The sequence below is a fragment of the Trichomonas vaginalis genome, chromosome I (genome assembly GCF_026262505.1).
Source record: "Trichomonas vaginalis G3 chromosome I, whole genome shotgun sequence".
Lineage (NCBI taxonomy): Eukaryota > Parabasalia > Trichomonadida > Trichomonadidae > Trichomonas > Trichomonas vaginalis.
In genome coordinates this window covers 8279196-8292303 of record NC_067203.1, presented here as the reverse complement: position 1 = coordinate 8292303, position 13108 = coordinate 8279196, and the positions used below count along the sequence as shown (strand labels likewise).

Below are 13108 nucleotides of genomic sequence, written 5' to 3'. Positions count from 1 at the left end.
TATAGGTAATGTGCAAAGATACTTCCAGAACTGACCGCTTCTCTTCTTATAAAACTTCTTTTCACCATTATCTTTCCAAAAGCTTTCTATAAGTGCTGGGTTTCCTGTTTGCTTAAGAGCTTCCAAAATGGCTTTCTGGTCATTTGTCAGTGTGCTTTCATCTCTATATGGTCTCTTTTTTGGTTTGCCTTTCTTTACATCTGACATCGTTAAGCCTTCATATTCTGTTAAATCATACATCTTTATTTCAGTAAGATTCTTTATGTTTGTCAAGAAGAAGTCATAGTGCATTTCAACAATACCTGCAGCATTTGCTTCTATCTCTGATATAAAGTTCTCCTTCAAGAGCTGATGTAGTATGTTCCAATATTATTGAGGTTTAACGTAGAACATTCATACTTTCCACCAAGTTTATAACATACCATCCATCTCTGTTGGGAGTTTATTTTAATCTTCTCTAAGAGTCTCATGAAAACCTTACCGAAATGTTTGTGTAAGTAGTCTCTGTTTGGTTCATCTAAAGCTTCGATGTTAAAGTCAATGAGTCTATTGCCTGACTTCACATTTCTCTTCCTATTCTCTTCATCTTTCTTTAACCATCTCTCACCTTCTTTTGGTTTGTCGTCAATGGAACGAATGACATCGTTAGCTTTGCGAACTTGTTCTATAGCGCTTAAACATCTCTCTTCTCTGTTGTTTCAGTGTGTCGTCTCTCTTTCGTGTTTCACCAACGTTTGCATTTGTTATGTCAAACATCTCTTGACGAACATCATGCGAAAGAGCTTTACGAGTATGACCAACGTTTGCATTTGTTATGTCAAACATTTCTCTTCTTACTTCATGAGGTACTGAACGTCTATGATATAAGTCAATAGCAACGTCATTTAAAGGAAATGCTATTGCATGGACTTCGTCCTCGCCGCGTTGCGGCTTTATGAACTCATGAATTCTATCATAACTTATTGCACCATTATAGTCTTTAATGAAGTCAGCGAGTGCTTTTTTGTTTGTTGCGTAATGCTTTGCAACATCTATGTTAGCTTCTGTAAGAAGTTGTTTTATTTCCGAGTGTTCTAACTTAGACAACTTCCGATACATCTTTAGTAGGAAATAAAAAAAAATATTTTTGAAAAAATTAGATTAGATTTTAAGTTATTTTTCAAAATAATTTAATATTTTTATTATAATGAAACACATGCAAGATTGCAAGTTCTTTTCATACAATGCTCTCGCTAATGCCATCAAGAATGAGTTCAATGGTGCTTCAAACGTTAATGTTATCTTTAACAAGAAGTTTGTGAAAGAATCTAAGTTTGGTCAGTATGTCAGACCATTAGCTATTGTCATTGACCGCAAACGTTATACTTCACAAGAGTTAGCAGTAGTTTTGAAACAAAAGAGTTTCTTCGTGAATGTCAAAGATACTCATTATACTGTCATAAAGAACTCTAACATTGACTTCTTCAGTATTGCTATGAATCTTTCCGAACAGAAAGAATATAAGAAGGGTGAAACAAATGTGAAATATTATCCTTCATCTCTGAAGACAATAACGAACAAAGATGTTATACAGAAATTCTTACCAAAGGTTGAAGAAGCTTCTATTGACATTGACGAAGGAAGTGAAATGGTTGAAGAAATAGACCCTGAAGCTATTTAAGCAAAAATATATTTTTGGTTAGTATTCATATGGATATTTTACAACAATTCCCCAATGTATAAACTTTTCATACGCTTTTTCATAAGCTTTATATACCTTCAGAAATTTTGCATAATCTTTAGAAGCATTTAGATATTGTTTAAATGCTTTGTATGTCTTCAGAAATTTTGCATAATCTTTTACATGTTGTTCGTTCTCTTCTTCTGTCATGAGTTCCGAATATTCTAAATTCATGTTCTTTCATATGAGATAAAATTTTATAAAAAAAATAAAATTAGCTTAGATTTTCATTCTTCCTCTTTGAAGTTATCGAAATACTCTGTTATTTTTTCCTTTAACAATGGTAAGTCTTCTTTGAATGTAAGTATTGTGCAACCTTTGATGTCATAGTGTGTTTGAGGAAGAGTACTTTTGACAATTTCCTTTATTTGCTCATTCGGTGTCATTGAAATCGGTAAGTTTTCACGATAGAACCAGTTTCTGTCAGATTTGTAAATCTTAGCAAGGTCATAAAAGCTTTTGTTGTTTCTTCTGACTAAATGCAACATAACCATATCTCTGTCTTCTTCTTTCTCCAACTCTTCAGTATATATCATATACTTATAACTCTTTTCCTTTCCTTTTGGTACTGAACGCGGTATTCTTTTCTGTATGCTTTTGTCTTTGGATTCAATGACTTCATCTTTTGCTTGAAGTTTCTTTTCCATCTGTTCGCGTTCTTGTCTGTGAATTTCGTCAAGAAGTTTACAAACATACCAAGCATAACGAGGTGAAGCCCACATTGCTACAGCATTTACGAGAAGTCTATGAACATAATATCCTCTCAAACCGTTTGGCAATTTTTCACGATTTTCATAGAGTTTTGGCGACTGGGTTTTTTTACCTACTCGCTGTTCTTCACTGTTTTCAGAAAAAAGTATGTCTCGCTGTGCTTCGCTCAAAAGTTCTTGTGTGCTTTGGTTCCTAAACCAGTCTTTAGGAAGCTTAGTATCTGGAGCATAACATGCTGTCAAAATACTTTGCATCTGGTACATATCGTCTTTGACCGAACGAATGAGACGGAGTTGTTTGTTAAACTGAACCCACTCGTATTCTTCATTTATAGCTTCATGGACTATAACTGTTGTTGTGTTCTCTGTTGTTGACATATCTGTCTTTACATACAAAATAAAAAAATAAATAAAAATAAAACTAACTTTATTTTCTGACTTTCACAAAAGACCAAAAATAAACGCTTTACATGTATTTTTCAGCAACTTCGTCAAATAATTTTATAGCTTTATCTATCTCATCTACTTCAAACGTTTCTTTACCTTTTATGGGAGCACCATACATTTTCTCAAACTTTTCAAGTAGTTCTGTTTCTGCAGCTCTCATATCGTTAACGAACACAACCTTGACTCTATTGACTGTACTGTCATATCTTTGAGTTATATTATATGTTCTTCCTATCTTATATCTCTTTGTGTTGAAGTCCTTCGGTTTCTGAACGATGTAAAGTAAGCCTTCACTGCAACGTTCCGTATCGAATGAACCATATGTTATGAAGTTATATCCAACAACTGGGTCTAACCATAACAAAACTATTGGTATAAGACTTTTGTCGATGAGATATGCTGTAGTTCCATAGAATCTTACCGATATCATAAGCTCAGGATTTCTTGTCAAAATTTTCTGAGTTGAAGCATTTCTAACCCAGTCGTGTGTTTTCTTTCCAGATGGAAATATAATGTCTGACAAAGAATATTTGTTGTATTTCTTTGAGTATCTTACGTTTAAATCACCTATTCTAACCACTTTGGTGTCATTGTCTATCTTTCTAACTGTTTCAAACTCAATGTTTGTCATTTCTGTTCTTACATACAAAATAAAAAAATAAATAAAAATAAAACTAACTTTATTTTTTCTGTCTTAAGGAAATTCATGAAATTTGGTCATTTTTCAGCAAAAATAATGTTTAGGTGAAGAGGTGAGATCTCACCTGTTTTCTCACCTAATTTTTCACCCCAGTTTTTTCACAAGCGTTTTACATGGTAAACGTTATTTTTTAAATTTTGTGAAAACTCAACGGTTTGACACATGCCCTAAAAATTATTTTACTCAGAATTTTGTTGCTGAATTCAGCAAAAATAATGTTTAGGTGAAGAGGTGAGATCTCACCTTTTTTTTCACCTGTTTTTTCACCTGTTTTTTCACAAGCGTTTTACATGAATTGTACGATGTATATTTGAAATTCTAAACAATTTCGTAGCTTCTATTTCTTCGCTGAGGATATCGAATGTTTTAACTATGCCGAAAGTTTCTTTATACTTCTTCTTGACGTCAGATAGAAGGAAATCGTCAGCAGTTGGATAGTTTTTGTTCAGAAATTCTAACATGTCCATTTTATCTTCTGCTGGTTTTTCTGCTTCTTTCTTTAAATCTGCATAGTCGTTTCTCATTCTTTCTATCTCTTTGACAGAATAGTTATATTTCCTTATTGCTGCTTTACATTTAGAACATTGTGGGTTCATTTTTGCGTTATATTCTGAAACCTTACCTGCTAAAACAACTAAAGCGTCAATTGCTCTCTTCATCTCAAAAGCTGCTGGTTTTATCTGTTCATTCCATACCTTACCTCTTCTATCTTTATCTCTTATTTCCCAAACACATTTTGCAACTAATGAAACAAAGTTATCGTAAGTCTTAAATTCTTCAGATTTATATATGTCAGAAATGTTTTTATAAACCATGTCGCAATCTTTGTCCATAACCTTATGGTTGCAATGAAAACCAAGGAATTCATAATTTACTTTACGTATGAACTTCTTTATTTCTACCGAGTCAGTTGCTTTGACTTCTATTTCATCGAATTCAGGAATAGTTAGTTTTTGCTGTTGGATTTCAGGCAATTTGGGTAAATGGTCAATAATGTCCTGCATTTCATAAAGATACTGTTCATTTGTTTCATCTTTCGCACTACAGTCTAAATTACTTGTTAAAAGTTCTTGCTTTATCTTCTGGATTTCTGTTTCAAAAGTAAATGAAGAAGGAATGAAGTTTTTCATCTCTACTAACATTGACGTAGGATTCATGACTAACGAGTTTGGTGCTGTTGTTGTGGACAGAGTCCCGCCGTTCGCGGCTTGAATTGTTGTTGTGCCGATTGTTGAAATCATATCTTTTATACAAAATAAAAAAATAAATAAAAATAAAACTAACTTTATTTTTCTATCTTAAGGAAATTCATGAAAATTCACGGGGTGAAAAAACAGGTGAGAAAACGGGTGAGATCTCACCTCTTCACCTAAAATATATTTTGTCTGATTTACATCTAATGAAAAAGTTTAGAAGAATTTTCTTATTCTTTCTGGCATATTTTTGTCTTTCCAGTACTCCCGCTCTAATGGTCCCAGATGTGTTGGCTTCGACTCTCTCAAGTTCTTAGATGGTATAACATCTTCAACGCCTCCTTCATATCTTACTTTATAAGTGTCATCGTTTGTGTTATAGCCAAGTATTTCAATAACCACTCCTCGCTTTGCTTCGTCAATGGTTTCAGCAAGTTTGCCATTACTACTTTCGACTAATTTATGACGAGGGTAAAACGCTATGGAGTCGTCAGCAGCTTTTATAAGATATCCATTACCTTGCGTAGAGTCTACGATATAATAATTTCGACTTAACATTAAACGTTTCTTTGTCAACGGTTTGTCGTCAAGAACTACACGAACTTTTGTACCAGGAATGAGGGTAAATTGTGTTGAATTTCTGATATTTTGTGTTTGGCTTCGTTTCTTTTGTATATACTTTTCTTCTTGTTGTTGTGTCATTGAATTTGGTGTATGGCCTGTTGTAGAATGTGTTGAGGAATTATATACTTCGAGAAAATGTTTCATTGTTTCTTCGGTAAAGTCTCGCTCTTGGTTTAAATCTCTGAGCGTTCTTATGAAGCGGTTTATGATGCCGAGTATGTTATGGTTATGGTCTTCAGTAGTGTAGTGAGTTATGTTATGCTTAATGAGAAATTCTGTGATTTCATTGCTGAGGTATGCACTGTCTTGGTCTGATGTTAAAGTACTTGGGTTATGTTCTGCCACGAACGTCTGCAAAACTCTTAAAACTTCACGAGTTCCTTTATTTTTCATTGGATATGCATATGCTTTACGAGTGTTAACATTTATGAAGATGAGGAATGGTTTATGTCCTCCTTTTCTGCTTTGAATGAGAGTATCAAATTGGTATGCGTCGGGAGTGATGGAGTAAATTGGTAAAAAGTAGTCGTAAGGGTTTATTTTTGTTTGATGTACAACATTTTTGTCAAAGAACTTTTTAACTTCAGCTCTGTTAGTAAATCCCCAACTCTTTGCAGCTTCATTGAACTTCTTAAATGACCTCCATGGATGTTGTTCGAATACTTCTTTCAAGCTCATTTATGTAAAGTTAAAGATTTTATTCTAGGCTCAAGCGCGTTCATTCAACGCGGTACCATGCGAATACAGTCACAAATGGTGGCATGTAATCTGCACCCGAGCCTGTTGGATTTGTTGTGAAAGTATGGGCATGATTTCCTCCTGGTTCAGTTGGTCGAAAAGTCTTTTTTGCTGCATTGTTATAAGATGGAGATAAAACGTCATTGCCAGCTTTATATTCTGAGTTGTATAATGGATGGTCTCTTAATGAGTGGCTATGGTCGCCAGAAAAGTTTGTAGTTCCTGTATGAGTGTGCGCAGGTAAGTTTGCTTCAGTAATTTTCTTCGAACCCCCTGTTTGCTTTGAAGAGTTAGCACAGTATAAGAATTTGTCTACAATCTGTTCCCAAGTACCAAAACCTAAAACTGTTTCTGGATTTGTTGAGTTCATTGACGTATAAATAGAACCTATAGGATATAATGTTTCAAGAATCTGAGTCTTTAATGTTTGAAGCTCTGTTTTATCTGCTTTCTTATCTAACATTGCTGGTAGTTCATGTGCTTCAAAGTTTCTGGCATGACTTTCAATGTTCCTGCAACTCTTATCTAAATTGTTAAGAGTATCTTTTACGCTTGTACTTGGATTCTCTAAAGGTGCACTTGAACCAAGGTCAAAGTTCAATATTATGTCGTCTGCTCTAACAGTAGTGAAGGATTTATGTGTATGGTTCTTGTCAGCTTTACTGTCTAATGTAGCTTGAAGTTCATTTATATCGGAGATATTGTGTTTATGAGATTTCAAAACTTTGTTCATTGCTTCGAGTTCAACTTTGTCAGCTTTACTTTTAATAGCATCTTCAAACGTTATTTTTGCCTTAACTCTCAAAGTAAATTTTGGTTCAACTAATACACCGTTAACATTGAAAGTAGAGGCATAAATTTCACCGGTATAACCAAATGCTTCTGGTGCTTTAGCTACATCATACTGTACAGTACAGCTTATGTCATAACCTTTAGCACGAATGTATTTATATCTTCTTTCATTAACATTTTTTGTCTTCGCTTCATCACTTCGTGTTAAATATCCATGGTAGTCCGTTATAATCTGTTCGTCTGAAGTTATATAATGAACATGGTTCTTGTCCGCTTTACTATTTAATGTAGCTTGAAGTTCATTTATATCGGAGATGTTGTGTTTATGAGATTTCAAAACTTTGTTCATTGCGTCAAGTTCATTTTTATCTGCTTTACTATTTAATGTAGCTTGAAGTTCATTTATATCGGAGATATTGTGTTTATGTTCTTTATCTGCTTTTTCGGCTAATTTCTCTTCTATCTCATTTATTTCAAGTTCATGCCTACCACCACCTCCCGAAGAAGTATTTTTCTTCAGCTCTTGAAGAACGTCCACTTCGCCATCTTTGGTGTCAATAATGAGACTTTGAGTTAAAACCTTTCCTGTCTTAATGGATGTTTGTAAAACTTCTTCTTCACCGTGTTCGGGGTCATGGTCGTCATCATATCTTGTGAAATCAGAGATGTTGTCATACATTAAGCATATCTGTCTCAAAAGTTCTGCTATTTGAAACTGGAACGAAAGATATACAGAACTTTCATCATCTCCTAAAGTCAAGTCTGCTTTCTTAAGTATTTCTTGAATGTATGCAATGAGAACAGAGTACCTTGGAAAATATTCGAACAATATTTCATTAGCTGTTGGTTTTGGTGGTTCTTCTGGAGTTTCTGCATCTCTTGACTTCAATGCTCTTGCTCTCAAAGACCTAAATGTTAGAGCACCGGGTTTTACAAAGGACTTTATAAATGCTTTAATAGTTCCTGGTAAGTTATTGTTAGCATTAAGTAAGTTCCTTATGCTTCCATCATGTACGTCCATAGCACTATGTAAAAAATCTATACTTTTCTTGTAGTCAGCAATAGACTGACTGTGATTTTTTAAAGATTTGTCAATACCTTTAAGCCAATCTTCATGCATGTCTGATACTGAGCCAAGAATATCATTTGCTTCCTTTAGTGTATTTTGTGCTTCTCGTAAAGTATCCAATCCCGTACGTGCATTGTTTGCTATACGTCTTACAGTATCTATTTGACTCCTTGTTTCTTGCATCCAACCAGATAAAGTTTTAATAGTATCCGAACCATTTGAAATGAAGTTCAAAGCATTTTTAACGTCATCTAAAGCTTCTTCACCAAGTACTGCCCATATCTTTCCGATTTGGTATTGAAGAACTCCATATGAAGTAGCTGTTAAACCAGTATTTATAAGGTCCCATATCCATGATTTAGCAGTTTTTCCATCCTTTCCATCCTTTCCATCCAAACCGTTTTCGCCTTGAGGTCCTTGTATTCCTTGTATTCCTTGTATTCCTTGTATTCCTTGTGGTCCGGTGTCACCCTTCTCTCCTTTCAGTTCATCTTTATGTTCGTTATAATATTCTAATGTCAAAGGTGTACATCATTACTGCGACCAGCAACGCCGAGAATTTGTTTCTCATTCATGACTAAATTCTTTAGGCATTTAATGTTGTCGTCAAATCGAAAGCTCTTTAACAATTCAATGAGAACATTTAATACTTTCACTAATGAGGCATCTACTGTAGAATTTATATATTGCACCGTTCCATCATTTATGATGGGAACCTTGCTTGTTGTAATGAATGGGTCATAAGTGTTAAAAGTATCGAAATCAATGACTTTTTTAGTTTTTTCCATCGTCAATGACTAAAATCATTGCCTTCAATGGTTAATGTTGAGTTTTCATTTACTTTCATGTGCTCTCTTGCTTCATTTGTTTCATACGCATATGCAGCAATAGTCATATTTTAATGAGAATAAAATGTGTTCTATTTGCAAAGTACAGACCCAAACGAATACGGGACAGTAAAGCTACAAAACAAACTTAGGTCTTCAGAATGAAGCGCTTGCTTTCAGAGTTGTTGACTTCAGATACTATCGCAACTTTTGTCATAACAGATGAAACAGATTTCATAGAGTTTGAAATAGATGACAAAAAGAAGTTTTATAACATTTCCTAACAGAGCAGAGTATAGAATAGATAAAATTGCTGGAGTCATAGATACTCTCATAAATGAAGAAACTATTGACAACATAGATGTCGAACTCTCTTCTGAGGGAACATTGAAGTTCAGTAGCAAGAAAGAGTTCAAGATAACACGAATGAGTCATAGAGTTCAACTTCTTTTAGGAGCATACCATATGACATTCCTTTGAAAGTGTTGACAAAACGATTGAGATGAAAATCTGTCCATATGTATGTTATGGTAATTGTTTATACATTGAGTCTAAAATAGCTAATGTCACAGGCATTTCAGGAGTTAATAGTAAAGGTTCAGTAGAATATAATCCTTCTGTTATGCAGTCAATTCAATGTTCATTCCAAACGTTCCTGTCATAGCAACTCATTTAGGTAAATGGGTTCGCATTAGTCCTCATAATTTGAAAGACATGCAATTCAGATTGTTGACTTTCAAGGAGAGCCTGTAGAACTGAAGGCACCAGTGCGAATGACTGTTGAAGTTGACTTTTTAGAAAATATTAAATGCAACAGCTTACAAAGAACTCAGAGCTAAAAATATAAAGTATGAATGTTATGTATTAGGTCATGAACTTTGGTTGTTGCTGTTTGATGAAACAAATGAGTTAGTTATGTCAGTCAAGAGAACAGAAAAAGGCGTCAAAGGCGCCGAGCGCAAAGCGCTATATTGTGTTAGTGAAAACTGCCACCAAGTCAATAAGATTAGGTTTGCATTATGAAGATGAGTTCGATACTGTTGAAGAAGTTTTGGACAGATATTACAAATTGCTAACTTGAAATTTTTTTGACTGACGGCGCAAAGCGCCAAGATGGGCTCAAAGAGCCCTCCTGACTGCTTTAATTTACTAAAACATATTTCAAACAAAGCTTATAGTCAGTAGATAGTTTTGTATACTCGTTTCGAATATTTATACTTAAACTCAACTCCTGTAGTTCCTGGTGTTTCAATGATGCGGATGTTACCTATTTTCATGAATAGTGGAGTTTGACCACAGCATTCGATTTCAGGGTCGAGATAGTCAATGACACTTTGTTTCCCTGTTATTCGTGAGATAACATTTTCAAGTCCTCCTTTGTTAGAATTATTTGGTTCTTACTTATAAGATTTGTCAAAAGCTTCTTATCGTCTTTGAGTAAAATTGTTTGGTATAACTGAAGAAGGTAATGGTCTACGTTATCTGAAGGATTTGTTTGAACATTTGTGTAAGGGTTGTCGTTGGCTTCTCTTGAAAGAATTTGGTCCAGTGGTGGATACTCTAACTTAACATCTGATGTAGCGTTAGCGTTTGAAGCTGTGTTTAAATTCACGGCGCCATGCGCCATGATGGGCTCTTTGAGCCCTCCCGACTTAAGATCTGGTTCTGGTTCTTTCAAACACTCTGAACTATAGTTCTTTATGACAATATTGTTTGTCGTTCGTGAGTCAACATTTGATGTTGGTTCAATTGGAACATTAACGGCACCAGCTAAGATGGATTTGCTTCTCATTTCATATAGAATAAAAACCTTTTATATGTATGAAATGAACAATATACTCGACAAGGGTTTGAATGTAAAGCTAACGAATGAAAATATTGTTGAATTCACTGAGACAGGTGCTGTGTATAAGATGTAGAACTACTGAACAAAAGAGCTAAGGGAAGAAGCAGGAACATGAACAAAGGGTGGAAGCCTATAAAAATTTATGTCAACGATGGCTCAGGAGGTTCAAACATAAAGTATGCAGAAAGTTATAGAGTTTATGCTCTCAAAGGTGAAAAGCCTTCATTTAAGAACAGCTATTCTAACGCATATCCTCAAAAGCTAACGATGGAGAAGTGGATGATATGAATGACAGCAAAAATATTAACAGAAATGGCGACAGAGATGCATGGAATTTGTTTACCATCAGTCAATTGAAGGTTAAACTTTAAAACAATGTTGGTCGTTCCCATGGAATATTTTTGACTTTAATGGTATTAGTCATGATATGAATCTCAAGGTATGAACGAGGAGAGATGAGAGACTTATATGCTTCCCAAATTTCTTCAAAAGGTAATGTTATACCTGACTGTTTTCCAAATGAGTTCAATATCATAGCGTGAGAAACCTTGAAAGATAACGAAGTCAGTTATGAGACGTTTTATGTTTAAAGCTAAAAAACCTCCATGTTTGCATAAGTATTGCTACAGTTAAGTGGTAATGTCTGACTTTAGTTATGATGTTAGCTAATGGTGAGTCTGGTTTTGACACTAAACCTTTTCCGGCGAAGTCGTCGCAAACGAGCAGAGTGTTTGAAGGATACTTTTTGAAGGGGTATTTTGAAAGTTTTGACAGAATGTAGTTTGTAAGTCGTTTCATATCGTAAACTCCTGAGTACTGACGTAAGTGGTGTTTGTCAATAATTCTTTCCATCTCCTCAGAAGTCTTTTGCATTCCTGACTGTATAAATTCAACGATGGCATAATATTTCCTCTTACGTCGAATGTAACGTTGAAGAAATTCAATGAGTTCACTGTCTGGAACTTTAACGACAGAGGCTTGAACTTTTGACATAAATGTTTTCGCTGTTGAGTCCATAGAGTCTGAAGTTGCTGATATAATGATTTGGTCATAATATGAGTCATTTCCTAAACGTTCTGTTATGAGTATATGACGAATGAGGTTAAATGTCTTACCTGAACCCATCTTTCCACAATAGAAATACACACCATTTGAACAGAACTCATAATCTTTGCTGAAAGGAAGAATAAGAGAACTGTTGAGCTTTTCACTGCTTTCATTCATGTCTTCATCTACGTCATGTATTAAATGCTTCATTTTATCTCCATTAAAAATGCAAGTCAGAAATATTCAGAATATAGCACCGAGTCTAACTGACAAGAGTATAAAGATATACTATGAACACGTTATGATGAAACCTACCAAAATTCAAGAAAGTCAGTATACTTATGAATATCCAAGACACTGGGTAGAGTATGTAGGAGGTGAGAAAGCTATTGAAATCAGACAGGTTCGAAGTATTCCAGCAGGAAGAACAATATTATTGAAGAACTTTAATGTTTTGAGGTATAATGATGAAACAAAGAAGCAAGATAGTTTCCCTGTTGCTGTGTATGTGAACTTAGATACAGGAGATGACATGAAAGTTTTTAACACAAAGCTTCAAACGGTAGTGAGAGAACAACTGACTGCGGAAGGGCATCCATTACCTTCAGAAGTTACCATAGCATATAATTTTGAAACAAACTCAATAGATTTTAAAGTCATCTCTGCAAAGAAGTCAGGTTTTACATTTAATGAAGCAGATGTATATTCGAATGAAAACTTCAAAGCTATTGCATGGTTAGATAATGACGATTGCTTTAAGAAAATATTTAAATACAGTGACTCAACGATGTCAATAGATGACCTTCGTGGAATGTTACCATCGACGTTTACAGTAGAAGGTTCAGCAGGATTGCTTACAAGTTTTTCAATTGGTGGCATTTGGTCTCGTGAGAACATTGTTATAAAATCCAGTATAAGTGAATTTGCTGAAGAATCTATATTATGTCTTTCAAACTATATGTATTCGCCACCGAAGCATTATAGTATAACAAACTTTGTCAGTAAGTTTAACATAAGACTTGTCGAACCTTCTTCAATGAAAGATGTTGTGCTACCAAAAGACGGAAAGGATGGACTCATTATTGAAATGATTTTAATAGCATATTAAATGAGCTTGTTCTTGAAGGTCATTCATGATGAAATAACTGTTGTAGAAGATGTTAGCAATTGTTCAGACATTTTATTGAGAATAGATGATATAAGAAATAAGTTAGATAGACCGCAAAGCGGTGAGGGCGAAGCCCGTGAGAACGCTTATGTTTCATTGACTTTCTCCAGTAACGAGAACTTTTATGAGATAATATTGAAGAGAGATGATTTTAATATGGTGTAAATGGTAGCTTGGGCAGCTTTAGGCGCAATGGGAACAAAAGCATTAGCATTTGGAGCAAAAGC

General features: G+C 34.6%; 7 protein-coding genes and 2 pseudogenes across 9 annotated transcripts; 2 read left to right on the top strand and 7 right to left on the bottom strand.

The window, feature by feature from the left end:
* Positions 1-63: 63 nt before the first annotated feature.
* TVAGG3_0951300 lies at positions 64-1140 on the bottom strand (annotated as a pseudogene). Its single transcript has one exon. A coding segment is annotated over exon 1 (1077 nt).
* A 46-nt stretch (positions 1141-1186) lies between these two features.
* On the top strand, positions 1187-1660 carry TVAGG3_0951290 (uncharacterized protein; the record flags this gene model as incomplete). Its single annotated transcript, XM_051253253.1, has 1 exon — positions 1187-1660. One exon carries the CDS (start codon positions 1187-1189, stop codon positions 1658-1660), a length of 474 nt encoding a protein of 157 aa, XP_051078827.1.
* Positions 1661-1947: 287 nt separating this feature from the next.
* Positions 1948-2694, bottom strand: TVAGG3_0951280 (KilA, N-terminal/APSES-type HTH, DNA-binding family; the record flags this gene model as incomplete). The annotated part of the gene is made up of 1 exon (XM_001304588.1): positions 1948-2694. The coding sequence occupies one exon, from the start codon at positions 2692-2694 to the stop codon at positions 1948-1950; it is 747 nt and encodes a 248-aa protein (XP_001304589.1).
* A 202-nt stretch (positions 2695-2896) lies between these two features.
* TVAGG3_0951270 (organellar and viral DNA polymerase type B) lies at positions 2897-3320 on the bottom strand (the record flags this gene model as incomplete). The annotated part of the gene is made up of 1 exon (XM_051253252.1): positions 2897-3319. A coding segment is annotated over one exon (423 nt), but the record flags the coding sequence as incomplete, so codon positions are not given.
* Positions 3321-3852: 532 nt separating this feature from the next.
* TVAGG3_0951260 (organellar and viral DNA polymerase type B) lies at positions 3853-4173 on the bottom strand (the record flags this gene model as incomplete). The annotated part of the gene is made up of 1 exon (XM_051253251.1): positions 3853-4173. The coding sequence occupies one exon, from the start codon at positions 4171-4173 to the stop codon at positions 3853-3855; it is 321 nt and encodes a 106-aa protein (XP_051078825.1).
* An 898-nt stretch (positions 4174-5071) lies between these two features.
* TVAGG3_0951250 (integrase core domain containing protein family) lies at positions 5072-6072 on the bottom strand (the record flags this gene model as incomplete). The annotated part of the gene is made up of 1 exon (XM_051253250.1): positions 5072-6072. A coding segment is annotated over one exon (1001 nt), but the record flags the coding sequence as incomplete, so codon positions are not given.
* A 341-nt stretch (positions 6073-6413) lies between these two features.
* TVAGG3_0951240 (keratin-associated protein family) lies at positions 6414-7603 on the bottom strand (the record flags this gene model as incomplete). The annotated part of the gene is made up of 1 exon (XM_051253249.1): positions 6414-7603. A coding segment is annotated over one exon (1190 nt), but the record flags the coding sequence as incomplete, so codon positions are not given.
* Positions 7604-9961: 2358 nt separating this feature from the next.
* TVAGG3_0951230 lies at positions 9962-10612 on the bottom strand (annotated as a pseudogene). The gene has a single exon. A coding segment is annotated over exon 1 (651 nt).
* A 1276-nt stretch (positions 10613-11888) lies between these two features.
* TVAGG3_0951220 (uncharacterized protein) lies at positions 11889-12821 on the top strand (the record flags this gene model as incomplete). Its single annotated transcript, XM_051253248.1, has 1 exon — positions 11889-12821. The coding sequence occupies one exon, from the start codon at positions 11889-11891 to the stop codon at positions 12819-12821; it is 933 nt and encodes a 310-aa protein (XP_051078822.1).
* Positions 12822-13108: the final 287 nt, after the last annotated feature.